General features: G+C 44.5%; 1 protein-coding gene across 2 annotated transcripts in view; it reads left to right on the top strand.

Annotated features, from left to right (window-relative positions):
* nrxn3a (neurexin 3a) overlaps positions 1-17,464 on the top strand; it is a 1,687,706-nt gene that overhangs the window by 498,811 nt on the left and 1,171,431 nt on the right. For both annotated transcript variants that reach the window (XM_078562069.1, XM_078562067.1), the window contains exons 6-7: positions 2,210-2,648; positions 8,531-8,914. In XM_078562069.1, coding sequence (XP_078418195.1) covers positions 2,210-2,648; positions 8,531-8,914 — 823 coding nt within the window. The remainder of the gene's footprint in view (positions 1-2,209; positions 2,649-8,530; positions 8,915-17,464) is intronic.

Genomic DNA, 17,464 nt, shown 5'->3' with positions numbered 1-17,464 from the left:
GGTGCATCAATATTCCATCCACTGCTTGCATGCTGTTGCAGCGCAAAAATACATGAGGCTGACTTATCAGAACAAAACTTGTTTAGCGTGAAGTTACATTTGTCCTCATTGACTATGTAGCTAAGATGATTTAACGTGGTGCAGTGCTACTGCAGTTTATATACTCTAAGCTCATGTCTAATGTCTATTTGTATAATATTTCAGAGTACAGGACGGGCTCCTGTTTAGAAGGAGCAAACTCAAAAAGCCAGCAGCTTTTTGGTTTAATATGCTCTTCGTAGATATGGGTTTCATAATATATACCCCAAATAGTCATTGGTCTTAGAGATGGATGCTAACCTTCCAACATTGTACTGGAGTCTCCAGAAATTAAAGACTAATCTCCAGGACATTGCTGCTGCCAGGACCCTAAGGAAAAATCATAAGGGCATTGTTTAAAAAAAAACAAATTCTTTGAATTTTTATTTATTGCTTAAAAAAATGTTGGACATGGGGGGGTGGGGAAAGACACCTGTTTGACTGATAGTCAAGAATCATCCGATTGGGTAGCGGATCTATTTGCTTTCTGATCGTATAGGAAGACGGTGTACTGTGAGGGCAAACATGTCAGCTGACCAATGACGAACGTGCGGGGCTGGGGTCATGGCAGTTGGGGGCAGGAGGTCACGTAATGGCACTTCCAAAGTATGTCCAGAGTTGGCAAACCCTATTGTTGGGACTGATGTGTACTGTGGCTTATGAAAAGGGAGGGCAAATAAAAAGCAAAGCACTTCAAGTGTTGGTCATCTGAAACCAAGACAAAAAATGCTGGAAATGCAGAAGGTCAATCATCATCTGTGGAGAAAAGACAAGAAGTTAACACTTCATCAGAAATGAAAAATTAACGGCATTTAAGTGGGAACATAACAAAGAGAAATTGTGTTAAAAACAAGCACATAGGCATGCACACGCATATACAGGACAGGAAATACAGCTAAAGTTGATCTGTAATGTCCTTGAAATAAAACTAAAAGATGGTTCAATGCCTGAGGTGATGCCAGAGAAGATAAGGGGAAAAGCCTCAAATATGCATCACCAGAACCACTTAAGGTGCGAATGCAGTTTTGTGAAAGGGTTCTTCTAGAGTCCCCTGTTTATTCTTGAGTTTCAAATTATAGTGAGTCCATTAGATTAGAGAAGCATTGGTGGTTCTCCTTTGAGCAGAGAGGATTTGATGGAGGTGTTTAAAATCATGAGAGGTTTAGATAGAGTAAATAAGGAGAAAAAAACAAAAAAAACTACTGCGGATGCTGGAAATCCAAAACAAAAACAGAATTACCTGGAAAAACTCAGCAGGTCTGGCAGCATCGGTGGAGAAGAAAAGAGTTGACGTTTCGAGTCCAATGACCCTTCAACAGAACAGTTCTGTTGAAGGGTCATTGGACTCGAAACGTCAACTCTTTTCTTCTCCGCCGATGCTGCCAGACCTGCTGAGTTTTTCCAGGTAATTCTGTTTTTGTAAATAAGGAGAAACTGTTTCCGATGGCTGAAGGATTGATAACCAGAGAGTCCAGATTTAAGCTAAATTGGCAAAGAACCAAAGATGACATGAGGAAGACCATCTTTTATGCAACGGGTGATAAGGATTTGGAATGCATTGCCTGATAGGATGGTAGATACAAATTCAATAGTAGCATTCGAAAGGGTATTGGATAAAAGCTGGAAGGAGGAAAAATTACAGGGATATAGGGAAAGCGGAGGGAGTGGGACTAATTGGATTGCTGTTCAAAAGAGTTGACACAAAATTAATAGACTGAAGGTACTATTCTATGATTCTCTGATGCAAAATACAGTTTCTGAATTCCAAATTCAGCACTGTAGGACCTTTCTCTTCAATAAACAATGGTCAGAATCAACCAGTAAGTCAGCCAAATTGAGCAGGACTTCACTGTTTAGTGATGAATGGAATTGATTTATACTGTGAATTTTGCCCCTCCCCACTACCAGTTTTAGATTAACATTTGACTATAGATTGAATCTTTTGACACTGCCCATTTATTTTCATTATAATTCAGAATAGGTGTCCTTGTTCTGACAACAACCTTCTGTGTCGAGCCACTGCCTTCTCATTCCTCACCTACCTGATAACCTACACAGATAATAAAACATTTACATTTGCCGCTGAACCAAAGCTGACCTTGTGGTGTTTTATCTTTGCTGTGATTGACAGGTGGTTTATAAAAACAATGACATCCGGCTAGAGCTCTCGCGCCTGGCGAGGATTAAGGACCCCAAAATGAAGATCCACGGTGACGTTGTGTTCACGTGCGAAAACGTCGCCACCCTGGACCCCATATCATTCGAGACACCGGAGGCGTATATCAGCTTGCCAAAATGGAACACCAAGAAAATGGGCTCAATTTCGTTCGATTTTCGCACGTCTGAGCCCAGTGGCCTCATTCTGTTCACGCATGGAAAGCAGCAGGAAAGGAAGGACCTGCGGAGCCTGAAGAAAACCAAAGTGGACTTTTTTGCTGTTGAGCTCCTGGATGGGAACCTGTTCTTGCTACTGGACATGGGCTCTGGGGCGATCAAGATCAAATCCACAACCAGGAAGGTGAACGACGGAGAATGGTATCATGTGGACATACAACGGGACGGCAGATCAGGTAAGGAAGGTAGCAAAATATTGATGTCTGTTGAGGAGTTTGCCAAGATCAATAAAAAAAAAATTAAATACAAAATAATACATTTTCCTTTCCAAAGGCCCAGCAAAAACCAATTCTGTGAACAGTAAGCTTTGGCAGAGGATTAAGAATGACTGCACTCTGATAAATGCACAGCTTACTAGCTTAGTAGTGGGATGGGATTTTGTTTTACACTTGCAACATCATGTGATGTTAAAATCAGTCTTCCTTGTTAACATGATTTCTGACCTGTGCCATATTTTCACCAGGATTAAAGAAGATTAAAATAATGACCCTCCCTGTCAAAAAAAAAAATGAAAATAACTTGGGCTTCACATTGTGGTGCCTTCCAATTTTCTCTTTCCATTCTGAAGGCATTAACTGTTGTCAACATAAAGCTCCATAGATCCATGTGGAACCTCATTGTAAGTTCTTGTTCATCATTCGTTAGCCGAGAAAATGAGTCTCATGAAGTTACCTGAGCATTGGATCGAAAAGGGGCTGCTACATACCTGAGCCTGATGTAGGGTTACCAACTGCCCAGGATTTTCCTAAAGTGACCAGGAAGTGAAGATTTACCCCATCCCCACACGCCCCGCCCCCCCCCGCCACCTTTGCTGGACGCTGCTGCGAAGCAATTCTGGACTCAAATCATCAGGCGTTTTTTTTTTTAAAGTTTTTTTTATTTCCAATTTTCTGTTTATTCGTTATAAAAAATAGTGGAAAGGCTGGAGAAAAGATTGTTCGAATGACCGTCAGGAGTCACCCATTTGGGTTATGAAGAGTTTGTTCTATTCTGTTGGCCATGGGAAGGCCAAGAGATATGGATGTGTCGGGTGACCGATGATGCGCACCGTTGGAGTGGGACAAGTGGAACTGAGGCCATCTGATGAAACCTCCAGGAATACATCTAATGAGAGCTGGCAACCCTAGCCTGATGCCATCCTCACTTAATACCACAGGCACACGAGAACAAGCACACACACTTTCTAACAAGGTGTTACTGGATATTGAGAACAAAGAGGGACTAAAGCTGTTTATTTTTCACCACCAAGTCCAACAACTTGTATTTATATAGTGCCTTTAGTGCAATAGAACATCCCAAGACCCTTCATAGGAGTGTTATAAAACAAAAATAAACACTGAGCCACATAAGGAGATGTTTGAGCCAATAGCTCAAAGCTTGGTCAAAGAGGTGGGTTTTAAGAATTGTCTTAGTGAGGTGGAGAGGTATAGGGAGGGAATTCCAGAGCTTAGGACCTAGGCAGCTGAAAATATGTCAACCAATGGTAGAACAATTAAAGTTAGGGTTTCTCAAGAGGACAGAATTAGAGGAGCACAGCTATCTCAGAGGGCAGTGGGGCTGGTGAAGATTACAGAAGTAGAGAGACATGAGGCTGTGGAGGGATTTGAAAACTGGGGTGACAAATTTCAAATTGAGGCATTGCTTATCTGGGAACCAATATCGGTTAAGGTGCACAGGGGCAATAGGTGACCAGGACTTGGTACAAGTAAGGACACGGGCAGCAAAATTTCGGAAGACCTCAGGTTTATGAAGGGTAGAACGTGGAAGGCCAGCCAAGTCTGCCTTGGAATAGCCAAGTGTAGAAGTAAGGGAAGGATGAATGAGGGTTTCAGCAGCAGATGAGCTGAGACAGGGGTGAAGTCAAGCAAACTTGTATTATAAAACAAAAATAAACACTGAACCACATGAGATGTTCAAGCAAATGGCTAAAATCTCGGTCAAAGAGGTGGGTTTTAAGGATTGTCTTAGTGAGGTGGAGAGGGATAGGGAGGGAGTTCCAGAGCTTAGGGCCCAGGCAGGTGGAAGTAGGTGTTCTTAGCGAGGGAACTGATATGAGGTCAGAAGCTTATCTCGGGATCAGATGCGACATCAAGTTTACGAATAGTCTAGTTCAGTCTCAGAGAGTTGCCTGAGAGCAGAATGGAGTCAGTGGCTTGGAAATGGAGTTTGGACCAGTGACTGAAAACAATGGCTTCAGTCTTCTCAATAGGAGTGAAAGTATCTTCTCATCTAGAGCTGAATATCAGCTAAACAGTCCGATAATTTCGCAACAGTAGAGGAAGCAAGAGAGATGGTGCCCAAGAGAGGTGCAGTCCAAGGGGTTTGGGATCATTTATGGTGTCCCTGTCTTACTCAGTAGAAACCAGCCAGCTCAGCACAGGTGAGGTATTGACCCTGGGGACTTCACGATTTGGTATGGGTTAGTCTTACTCAGCACAGTCTTTTTACCTATTGGGCGATGTATTGACCCACTGTCCCCTTCAGGAGAATTATCAGAAACTCCTTTAACTGGTGTTGATGGGGGCGAGGCATCTATTAAGGTTCTTTTTTGAACTTGAAAAATTAATAATCGAAGAAGCTTCATTTAGTTTCAGTTCAGGAGGAAAAACCCTTAGGTTAAAATCATTCTGTACAACAACAACTTGCATGTAGATTGCACCTTTACTGCAGTAAAAGCATCCCAAGAGCTTAGTCAAGCAATTTTGAGGAGCAAGGTAGAGAGGCAGTGAGGTGAAGGGAGGGAATTCAGAGCTTAGGATCTAGATAGCTTAAGACAAGGCTTCTGATAGTGGGGTAATTAAAATCAGGGATGCTCTAGAGGACAGAATTAAAGTAGCTGCTCTCTTGGAGGGTTGTAGGGCTGGAAAAGATTGCAGAGATAGGGAGGAGTGAGACCATGGAAGAATTTGAAAACAAGGATGAGAATGTTAATATTTGGTTGGTTTGATTGTTTGAGTGGGAGTCAATGTAAGTCAACGAGCACATGACAGGTGAACAGGCTTTAATGTGAGGATGTGAAGAGCAGAGTTTTGGATGACCAAGTTTACAAAGGGTAGAATGTGGGAGGTCATCCAGAGATGTGTTGAATAGTCAAGTCCAGAGGTAACAGAGGCCTGGATGAGGGTTCAGCAGAAGATTAGCTTGAGGTGTGGACGGAGTCAGGTTATGTCACACAGGCAGTCTGAATGATGGTGTGGATATATGGTCGGAAACAGATCTCTGAGTGTGACACCACTCATTCAGCCGCATATTTAGCCTTCTAATCTGCTTGTGCCTAGGCCAGCGTGTGTATGGCTATGATAATAATTCAGAGATTATTACCCATGAGATTCGAAGGTTTTGAAATTTTGATCTTAACTCACCACACTGTCTCAGTAGAATGTCATTCCTAGTTCGACCTGTGTCATTTTTTCCTTTGTGGACCATGACAATTGGATCCTACCCCTCCCACTCAAAAGTTCTCCTCCAGCTGTGAGGAGGGCCGGGATCTTCCAGCCCCACCAGCGGCGGACATTGCCATGGGCAGGATGGGAACATTTTGAGAGCTGTTGACTTTTAACAGCTCCTCAAGTTTTCCATCCTGCCCGCAACAATGCCAGTGTTGGGATCAGAAACTCCTGCCCGAAATCTCTTCAGCCCTGTCACCCAGCAGGCACGACAACCTTCGGAACCGCCGGTTATACCCACAGAGAAAGGTATCTAGCCCCCTGACCATACTGGCTCTTATCACAACCACGTTCCTTTTCGTGGTTTCCTGTTCTAGTATGACGTCATGGTCAGTTTGCTTGTTCACCCTGCGGACTTTATGCTCATCCACACAGGCAATAGAAACCGCGGACCCTTTGGATAAGGGTCAAGGCCAAGGCTCCTCCAACAATGCTTGTGGCATCCCTTTATCTGCCTGACATGCAGCCACCCCCACCCGAACCCTTATCTAAACCTGTATCACTACCGAATTAAGGGGTGCGGCTGCCTCCTGGATCCAAGTGTCTCTCAATGATGCAGAGCAATATCAGCACCTCAAGACTCCAAATCAACAACTCTGAGCTGGAAATCCTCGAGATGCAGAGACTTACTTACACATGTGGTTGTCCAGAATGGCCTTGCTCTCCACAGACACCTACATTATAGAATTATAGAACAGTAATAGCTCAGAAGCAGGTCATTCGGCCCATTGAGCCCGGGCTGGCCCTCTGCAAGGGAAGTTTAGCTTGTCCCAGTCCCCCCCATCCTTTTCCCCTGGCCATGCACATTTTCTCTCTTCAGGTTCCTATCCAATTCCCTTTTGAAAGCCACAATTGAGTCTGCCTCAATTACACACTCAGATAGAACATTCCAGATCTGATTCCACCCACTATATAAGAAGCATTTCCCCATGCCGCCATTGCTTCTTTTTTGAATCATCCTGAATCGGAATCCTCTGATTCTTGATTCTGCCGCCGATGGGGGCAGTTTCTCTCTCTTCACTCTGTCTCAACCCCTCATGATTTTAAACATCTCTATCAAATCTCCTCTCAACTTTCTCTAAGGAGAATAACTCCAGCCTCTCCAATGTATCCACATAACTGAAGACCCTCATCCCTGGATTGATCGTGTAAATCTTTTCCGCATCTTCTCTAAAGCCTTCCCACCCTTCCTAAAGTGCAATCCCCAGTGTGGCACCCCACTTGTCCTTCCATTCTTCTCTCACCTCGGTATTAAATTTTTAAACTTTTTTTTTTGTTGCTTTTAACCTCATTATCCATCCTGTTTAAATTATAGGCAGGTTAAATGACCTGGAAGCTTAGCTCAGCTGTGAAGACACTTTGAAATTGTTTTCTCAAAGTGCTTTTCGCTGATTCACCTGAAGTCCCTTCCTCCCTCTCAACGCCTCCCTTTCTAAGGCTCCGCTGTATTTTTGGCCTCTCCCCTTTCATTCGAGAGGATGGCCTACATGTGATGCCAGACTTTTAACTGCAATTCGGGATAGGCAAAAAAATTCTGGCCTTGTCAGTGACGCCCATATCCCCAAGAAAGAATATTTTTTAAAAAAGATCCAGGTCAGCCATGATCTAATCGGATAGTGGAAGGGGCTGAATGGACTCCTCACTCCCCTATTCCTATGCCTGTCTTGAGAGCCCATTTGGCATGTCTGAACCTTAAGAGTCAGCAGGCTCTTTGACTGTGCTGTTATAGCCGTCAAGCCTGGCCTGTTCCTGACCTAATGTCAACACACGTGGGATTCCAACAGGAGTTGCTCGAAAGCATTTCGAATAAGGAATGCTGGCTGATTTTTCGCTCGCTATCCCAGAAGCGCTGAGACTAATTGTGAATTGTGGCTCCCATGATCCCACGACGCTATTTGCAGAACAGGTGTCTCGGTGTCCGAACCGAAATGGACCCCCCCCCCCCCCCCCCAACCAGCATTTAAAGCAGCTTGTCGTCTTACTGCTTGTGGTACTTTGCTGTGCAATTTGACACCATTACAACAAGGACTCTGCTTGAAATGCACTTTATTAGCAACTGAGTGCTTTGGAATGCCCACATCACATGGAAAGGCGCTATATAAATGCGTGTTCCTGCTCTCACTTTCTGTTGTCCTGGTTACGATTAGCTAACTCTCTAGACAGTGCCCTTCTCGCCTGTGTGATTTTATTCAATCACAGGATGTGAGTGTTGCTAACAAGGTCAGCATTTATTGCCCGTCCCTAATTGCCTTTGCGAAGGTGGTGGCGATGAGTCTGCAGTGCTGTGAGAAAGGGGGTTCCTAACCAGAGACAGTGAAGGAACAGCAATATAGTTCCAAGCCAGGATGGTGTGCGGCCTGGAGGGGAACTTGCAGCTGGTGGGATTCCATGTGTCAGCTGCCCTTGTCCTTCAACGTGGTAGAGATCGCAGGTTTGAAAGGTGCTGTCATATCACATTAGCACACTGAGCTATTGGAGGAAGCCAAGGCAATTATTTCACCTATATTAAGAAACAGAAGCTTCTAATTGCCATACGTGCTCCAGGCACAAAATAACTCATTCGGTCAAAGTGGGACTAACATTTTCTAAGTCACCTGGTTTTTCTCTTGCAGGTACTATATCGGTGAATAGTCGACGCACCCCGTTCACGGCAAGTGGAGATAGCGAGATTCTTGACCTGGAGGGGGACATGTACCTTGGAGGCCTGCCAGACAACAGAATGGGTTCCATCTTGCCCACAGAGCTGTGGACAGCCATGCTCAATTACGGCTATGTTGGCTGCATCAGGGACTTGTTTATTGATGGCAGGAGCAAGGATATTCGACAGTTGGCTGAGGAACAGAACGCTGCTGGGGTCAAGCCATCTTGCTTACGTGTGAGCATAAAACAGTGTGACAGCAATCCTTGTAAGAACAACGCAGTGTGCAGGGAAGGTTGGAACCGGTTTATCTGCGACTGCACAGGCATGGGCTACTGGGGGAGAACATGTGAAAGAGGTAAGTGCGATTTAACTGCTTCCGAAAGTCATTTCTTTTGTTTCCTGCCCTTTCACCATGACAGAATAAAAGTGTGCCACGTATTTACTTCAGGAATTCAGTATGTTGGAGGACCACAGAATGGCAGGTGGCAGATTTGATCTCCCACTCTACTCAATTCATGATCTCAGCCGAATGACTGAGAGGTATTCAGGCATTACCCAGCACTCATGCCCACATCTGTTGTAATGATGTTGGCTGCAGAACGTGTCTGTTAAAGAAGTCTTCGTGGTCTTCTATGTATTAACAGCAAGTCTTTATTAACTACTTGTAACTATATACATATCTACAGTAAAGGGTGCAGGCAAGGAGCTATCTCCATGTCCAAGTATTAGCCTGTCTCTGTTCAACACCAACTGACTCCTAGGTCTGGGTCACGTACCCTCTTACATCACTGTATGGGCAGTATTGTATCAGACCCACATTAACCCTATATGTACCAGACCCTTATACGACAACATTTTCTATATAGTCGTTCGGTAGTGCAGAATTTAAGTGCTGCTGAAAAGCTTCAATAGCATGTCTCTTTTTTCAGCAATATGCTTTTTAGATGCTATAAACTGTGTCAGTTTAGCATTGGTGCAAGTAATGTCACCTGTCCTGTTTGTCAAGTGGCCCAGGGGATCTTGAGGACTCCAGTACAAGAGAAAATAAAGAATTTACCTTCATTTGGAGCTGAGAAGAACAGCCAGTGCTCAGCTTTATGCATTTCTACCTCTTCATTCGAATTGTGACCAATTGCCAATCAGTGGTCGGGTTGTGTGCTCACCATCCAATTAAGGACAGTGGGACAGGCTCCCAAAGGCTGGATTGCCAATAGGAGGCCCTTCAGTCCTGACAGAATCAACAGCCCACCATCAGAAGTAGGAGCTGCCAATGTAGATAGTAGAGAGAGAGAGAGCGGAAGGGCACCTCAAGGTGGTGGTGTCCTCTGAGGAGTTTTTAAAGGAAGCTGAAGTTTATATCTCGAACAGCTGCCAGACCACTATCTTGCCTGCACAGGCATGGGCCGCAGCTGTGGTCGTCTCACTATCACGGCCACCATGATTTTGGGGGTGGGGGGGTGTGGGGGGTGGGCGGTTGTTAAAAATGTTAGGTTGAGCTCTGGCACCACCCCCAAAACCCCCCTCCCCAGGTCTGCTGTCAGGAGATTAGCTGTGATTTGGCAGAGGCCCCGACTGAATTGTGCCCTTAGTCGGCCGTTTCAGTGTCTTAATCGGCTATACCATGCTTCTGTTGTGGCAGGAACAGGGTGGCAAACTGGCACGCCGTCTGGTGTTGGAAAATTGTGCACCAATTCACCTCCCTGACCATTTCTAAATTTGGCCCGTGATGTCTTTGTGCTAGACTCCAGTCCGTGCACATCTAGACTAATGCATCCTGTTTTGGATACCTGACATGATGGACGATGCAGAAGCCTTGGAAAAGGCAACAGAATCTCCCTCAGAATGTACTGACTCTAAAAGCCTTTTATTATCACAATAGGCTTAGAGGGCTCAGTCTTTTCACAGAGAGAAGTGTGTATTAATGCGGTGATCTAATTGAAATATGTGAAATAATGAAGGGACCAGGCTCTGCCTGAGCTGATGAGCTATTTAAACCAGAGAGATGGGGAATATAAGGGATCAGCTATGTAAGCTATGCAAGCATAGAAATAGATCAGGTGTCTGGAAGTCTTTCATTGCGCAGAGGTTTACAAACACTCGGAATAACTTACAGGCTCATGTGGTGAATGTGAATTTGCTGCAACTGTTCATGAAGGTGCGAGACAAGTTCCTTGCTGTGGCTAATTTCAGTGCATACAAAACAAAATCTAGGGTTTTGGGTGTATACCTCATCGTTATTGTGGCCTCCTGAACTCATTCTGAGCATTCGTGAATTCCCTAGATTCTTTTCGGTCAATTAGCCTAATTTTTATTTACTAGTTTCTTTTCTTTCCCTTTCTCTGAGGATTGCATGACGGCTGGTGTGAGGGATTGTTGTGGGGGGGGAGGGTGCATGGGGCTCCTCGCGCTAGTGAATATCGTGGGTCATGATGACCGTGTGGGACAGGCTTGTTGACTTGTCTTTCCCTATGTTCAGTTGTAGATGAGAGGATAGAGAAAACTGATGGTGAAAAAGGAAAAAAATGGAGCATCCACTAGTTCTTTGAACTTACCAGTAAAATCCTGTTATTATTTCTCTCCAAGTCACTCCAGGCAATTTGGTTGACACAGCAGTTGCCTGACACACTGCTATGTTTCCGCCATTGCAACACTTACCCAACTGTGTTCACGTAGTAGCAGAGCCAGAGAAATTGATGCTCGGCTACATTCTTATATCTGAGCCACTCCATTGGCAGTGGTGCGCCCATAATGGTGTTAGTTAGAGAATTCCAGGATTTTTACACAATGACAGTGAAGCGATAGTTCCAACTCTCTGTGCCAGGATGTTGTGCGATTTAGAGATGATGGTGTTAACGTGATATTATTACTGCTGTCCTTAGTGTAAAGGTCACAGAGATGGGATGTGTTGTCAAAGAAATCTCGGTGAGTTACTGCAGTCCATCCTTCAGATCATACGTACGGCATGCACGGTGTACAGGTGATGGTAATATTGGCTTGAACCTCCTGTTCTGGAGTCCCGGTGGCAGGAGCAGAAGGTGGACTGATATCCACTGGGGGTGGAGGGGAGGGATGGCGGGCCTTGCGGGATTTTGCGCTGTTCAGCTCATTAAATTTGCGTCCGCAAGGAACTCGGTGAATCTGGGGGTAGGGGCAGGCAGGAAGTCGTTGCCTCGCGGGGTCGAAGGTCCTGGTGCCATATTTACTGTACCCGGACAGCCTGCGCTACCCCCTCCACCTTCTCCCAGCCACTGCTCCGCCCTTCCCCGCTAATCCTTCTTCCCTTTCTCTACACAGCTTGTACTGCCACCACCCACTCTCTAACATAGGCTGGCATTTACAGACGCTCCCCAAAGAGGACAATGCAGCAGCACCTCACCGTTAATGATGGAAGAAGTCTCCCTCGCCAGGCGCATGCCCCTTATATGCAGTCATGAATGTGAAAGGTCTAACTTCTCACTGGTGGGGAACTTAACTTAGAGGGGGAACTTAATTCTGGTGAGCTGGTCTCTTAATGACCATGACTTGCTAATGTGTACAAAAAGGGCCTCCTGACATTGCTCATTGGAAAGTTCAAGCCTCTTTTAAAGCCCTGAGAAGATAATTGCTAAATTTCAACCTGCCGCCGGGAGGCTGATTTTTTTTTGGCTTCGCGCAAAATTAAGTTCCTCTACCCTCCCAGTTTCCTGCTTCTGGTGGTCCCAGGAGATCATCCGCCCGATGAGTTTCTTGCCAAGGGGCACTAGTCAGGTGGATTGTGGGACTTCTGGAATATTGCTGTGGCTGCATCAGCCAGGTAAGTATCCAGTGACACTCCTGGCTTGAGTCCTGTGGATGGTGAGTCTTTGAGGGTAAATTGAGCTATTCATTGCCGAGTACCTCACCTGTACCTCGTACTTAGAAGCACAATTGTTGCGGTGGGTCCGGTTGGAGCTTCATGACTCTTGAGAACCTGAACTGAGCCTTGGTAAAGCAGGTTACTTGTGAATAGCTGCCTTTTGATGACTCTGTTGATGATTCCTTCCTTCGCTTTGCTGGTGATTGAGAGCGAGCTGATCGCGTCTGCATATATCGGCTGCTGAGTCCAGAAGCAAAAACACTTGTGTTTCTATTCACTAGTTTTGTGATGCCTCACTTTTAAAAAAAGAGTTGCCGTTAGGTTAATGGAGAAAATCAACAGGATACAAAACCATAGCCTTTGAGTAAGACATCCTTTCGATCCAAATGGGTTTTCAGGGCGACAGCAGTATAAAATCCTGGCCTCACTATGAGACACATTAAAACTCCTCCCCCATTCGATGTTTTGTTAATTATGAGCCAAACTGTTTTCTTGGCACTGGTGATGGCTAAATGAGAACCATGTGGTAACTTCTGGCAAAAGGAAACACGCATCCATTTTTTACAAAAGTTTTACAGAATCTGTTGGGTAAAAGTGACAGGTTTAGGTGAGAGGAATGGTTTTACTTGACAAATATAATCTTTTAAATTCAGTCATTCCTCCTGGAGAACATTCCTTTCTGACAAACTGTGGCAAATACCTGAGCACAATTCAGTCCAGCGTTTGGGGGGGAAAAAAGATATGCACCCCCTTATCAGCAGCTGAAATTTTAGCCTATCTTTCCCTGTCAGACGCTGTTGGGAATCTCAAGTCCCTTTGGTTTATTTTAAGAGGTGTGATCTGTTTATTAACCCCATGGCGAGAAGACTTTGTGCTCACTTATTTTGACCGCTTGTCTTTGGAGGCTTACTTTGAAGTAGAAACACTCAGTTAATGAGGATGATCGTCGGTGCCACGGGTTTCTAGCGTACAGAAAAATCAGTTTTCATGATGGTGATGGAAAGGTTTGGGAAGGAGAAAAGGAATAAAATTAGAAACAGGAGTAGGCCATTCAGTATTTTCAGCCTGTTGCACTGTGCATGGTCGATCTGGATCGTAATTCTAGGTTCCATAACCCTGAGTGTCTTTGCCGAACAAAAGTCTTATCAATCTCAATTTTTTGAGTCTTTCAATTGACCGCCCGCCCAGCCTGAGCAGCGTTTTTGGGAAAGAGATTTCCAACACTGTTTGTGTGAAGAAGTACCTTCTGAGATTGCCCCTCAACAGCCGAGAGCTAATTTTAAGGTTATGCCCCCTTGTTCTATACTCCCCCCCACCAAAGGAAATAGTTTTCCTTGATCTACCCTATTAACTCCTTTAATTATCTTAAACGCCTCAATTAGATCACCCCTTAGTCTTCTAACTTGAGTGACTTTTATTGCAGGCAATCTGATGTTTAAACATTGAATAGATTTTTGGGCGATTAAGGAATTGTCATGAGGTAAGTTTGTGTTTCTTTGATAGCATCATTTACCGATCATTGGTGGCAAGGGAGAACAAAAAAACATCACGACACTCCATTTAGCCCAACATGATGAGCGCAGCCCGCTCTGATTAGAATAATAATGAACAACAATTAGACTGGGAGGAATTTAATGAAAGGAATCTCTTTGCCACTGGGGCCTGATTCCTCTTTAAGGACAGTGAGAGAGTAGAGCCTTTAATAATATACTATGGAACCATATCAAATTCTTTAGCCTGCTGTATTATCCCATTTAAAATAAACAGGTCATGGCTTCAGTTAAAATAGAAGAAGGGAGAATTTGATAGGAATTCATTAAGAGTTCATATGACTGTAGCAGTCCAATTTCTTGGCTTATATATTTCAGACTAATCCTTTGAAACTTTGAAAGAATTCAATATGATGTACTGTAAGTTTTGATCCTAATGAACAGTCACGTCTTACAGTCTGACATCATGTCTATGTGCAGTCGGCCTGCAGAGCTAATTTGGAATGATAATTAGCACTGCATTCTCCCTCGAATAAAACATGAAACATTAATTACAGAATTGCTGTCATTCAAAAGGGATGAAAAGTTAAAACAGACAAAGTCAAAGTTCAAGAAAAAAAAAGGACAGGCGTGTTTTTGAGTAAAATATGAAGTGCTGATATAATGGCTCAACGATATTCGATGAGCACAGTTTTAAGGATCCATCAGAACAGGAGGAGTGGGCCAATCAGCCCCTTGACCCTCTACACCATTCAGTGAAATCACGGGTGATCTGCATCCTACCTTCCATGCATTGCCATTAATGTAATAATGTGTGATGTTACGCAGTCCACAGTAACATTTAGTTTGGTTGGGGTACTAGAGTTGCCAACCCTCCAGGATTGGCCCGGATTCTCCAGTAATTGAAGATCAATCTCCAGGACAGTGCACTATAAGCAATGTGCTCTCATGTTTTTCTCAGTGTTAATGATTACCTTATTTAAAAATCCTGTTGACTTAATTTTGTATTTGGAGGCGGAGATAAAACATTCAACTTGGTACAGCGGGTGATATGAAACTTGAAAGCATTGAAAACTGTGAGGGCGACAGTATAGAACTTCAAAAGGACATAGGCAAGTTGGCGGAGTGAGCAGATAGGTGACAGATGAAGTTCAATGTGGAGAAGTGTGGAGTGATGCATTTTGGTGGATAGACAATATAAAATAAGGGGTACAATTCTTAAGGGGGTGCAGGAGCAAAGGGGCCTGGGTGTATATGTGCATAGATCATTGAAGGTGGCAGATCAGGTGGAGAGAGCAGTTAATAAAGCCTATAGTATCCTGGGCTTTATTAATAGGAGCTTAGAGTACAAGAGCAGGAAGGTTATGCTGAGCTTATATAAGACACGAGTTAGACCTCAGCTGGAATATTTGGTACAGTTCTGGGCACTATATAGGAAGGATGTGAACGCATTGGAGAGAGTGCAGAAGAGGTTTACAAGAACGGTTCCAGGGATGAGAAACTTCAGTTATGAAGATAGATTGGAGAGATTGGGACTGTTCTCCTTGGAGAGGAGAAGGCTAAGAGGAGATTTGATAGAGGTGTTCAGAGTCATGAGGGGGCTGGATAGAGTAGGTAAGGAGAAACTGTTCCCGTTCATAAAAGGATCGAGAACGAGAGGGCACGATTTAAAATGATTTGCAAAAGAAACAAATGTGAGATGAGAAAAAACTTTTTCACACAGCGAGTGGTTTGAGTCTGGAATGCACTGCCTGGAAGTGTGGTGGAGGCAGGTTCAATCGAGGCACTCAAGAGGGCATTAGATTTTCATTTGAATAGAAACAATGTGTAAGGGTGCGGGGGAAAAGGCAGGAGAATGGCACTAAAGTCTAATGCTCATTCGGAGAGCCAGTGCAGACACGATGGGCTGAATGGTCTCCTGCACCAGGACAATCCATGATTCTGTGATCCCACTCACTGCAGGTATGTTAGGAGTTTGAGCTATAACGAAAGGCTAAAGGAGTTCAGATCTTTTCATGTGGGGAAAGAAAGTAAGATGTTGCGGTTATGTAATTGAAAGAAATTGACATAATGGGCAGAATTTTGCCCTTGATGGGTGGGCGGGCGGGCAGCTGATCGCCGCCGCCAAAACAGGCCCCGCCGCCATTTTAAGTGGGCGGGCCAATTAAGGTCCGCCCAGCGTGTCGCCCGACAGGAATCGCTATGCACTTCCTGTGCGGGGGAGGGGGGGCATTCCCCAACTGTCAGAGCGCATGCGCACGAAAGAGCGCACATCTCCCTGAGGCTGAGTGCTGCCTCAGGGAGAGCGCTGAAAGGCTCTGAAACATTTAAAAATAGAAAATTTTTTAAAATCATTAACGTGTCCCCCTCATGTGAAAATGTCACACGAGATGGGACATGTTAATGAAATACACAAAAACTTTATTACAATTTTATAATTCCGATATCAAACCTCATCCCGCCATTGGATGAGGTTTGTAAAAAAAAAAAATCACTTACCCGCCTGCCCGTTGGACTCGTGCGCCGAGCCGAAATTCGCACGGGCCCCTCAAAAATCCTGGTCGATTGGTCACTTAATGGCCCGCCGACCGAAACATCGCGATGCTGCGCGCTGATGTCGGGATGCTCGCGCGACATCAGCCCGTGATATTTTAAGCACTGGCGTGCGAACTCTGCCACCCACATGCCAGCCAGAAGATTCTGCCCTTAAAGTTCAAACAACCCACGGAGTAGGGTGAAGAGCTTGGATATCAGGAGATATAAAATAAAAATTAGGGATCAAGGAGTGAAAAGGAAAATTGAATAGAATAGACTTGGTGAATTAAATTAACAGAGAAGACATTGAAACAAGTTTGAATGATCTGGAATTTATTGAGATGTGCATCTTTTAAAGAGATGTAGGCACAATGAGCCAATTGGCTTCCTTCTATTTTGAAAGAATTTTAACCTTAAAAAAAGGGTGGTTATGGGTTGGATGGGAGCTTAGCATCTCAAAAACCTGTTTGCAGACCCAAACCCGTGTCCAGCCCGCTCACTTCCAGCTTTAACTGAGGCTGGAAGGTTACTGAACGACCAGCTAGATCCAAGGAGGAGAGCTGGAACTCTAAATATGATAATGAGGCTACGAACCTCATTGTCGTTCAGCTTTTCAAATATAGCTGCTGTTGCCAGGGTTTCCTGAGCATCGAGGGACCCGGCAGCTTAATCAAGGTGAGGACTTGGTTGATTGAGGAGGTAAGTTTTGAGGGATTTTGGTAGAGTAGATAGGGAGTAACTGTTTTCACTGGGAGGAAGGGCAGTAAGCAGAGAACACAGAGTTTAACTGGTCATTGGCAAAAGAACCAGAGGGGAGAAATTTGTTGACGCAACGAGTTGTTATGATCTGGAATGCACTGGCTGCAAGGGCAGTGGAAGTGATTCAATCCTAACTTTCAACAGGCAAACTGGATGAAAAAGAATAAATGAATTGAAAACACAAAAATTGCAGGGTAACAAGGAAAGAGCATGGAAGAAGCACTAATTGGACAATTCTTTCAAAGAGTCGTCATAGGCATGGGGTACCCAATGGCCCTGCCCTTCA

Source organism: Cetorhinus maximus, chromosome 18 (assembly GCF_964194155.1).
Source record: "Cetorhinus maximus chromosome 18, sCetMax3.hap1.1, whole genome shotgun sequence".
In the NCBI taxonomy this organism is placed as follows: Eukaryota; Metazoa; Chordata; class Chondrichthyes; order Lamniformes; family Cetorhinidae; genus Cetorhinus; species Cetorhinus maximus.
The sequence above is the reverse complement of the archived record's forward strand: the minus strand, read 5'-3'. Positions and strand labels throughout refer to the sequence as shown.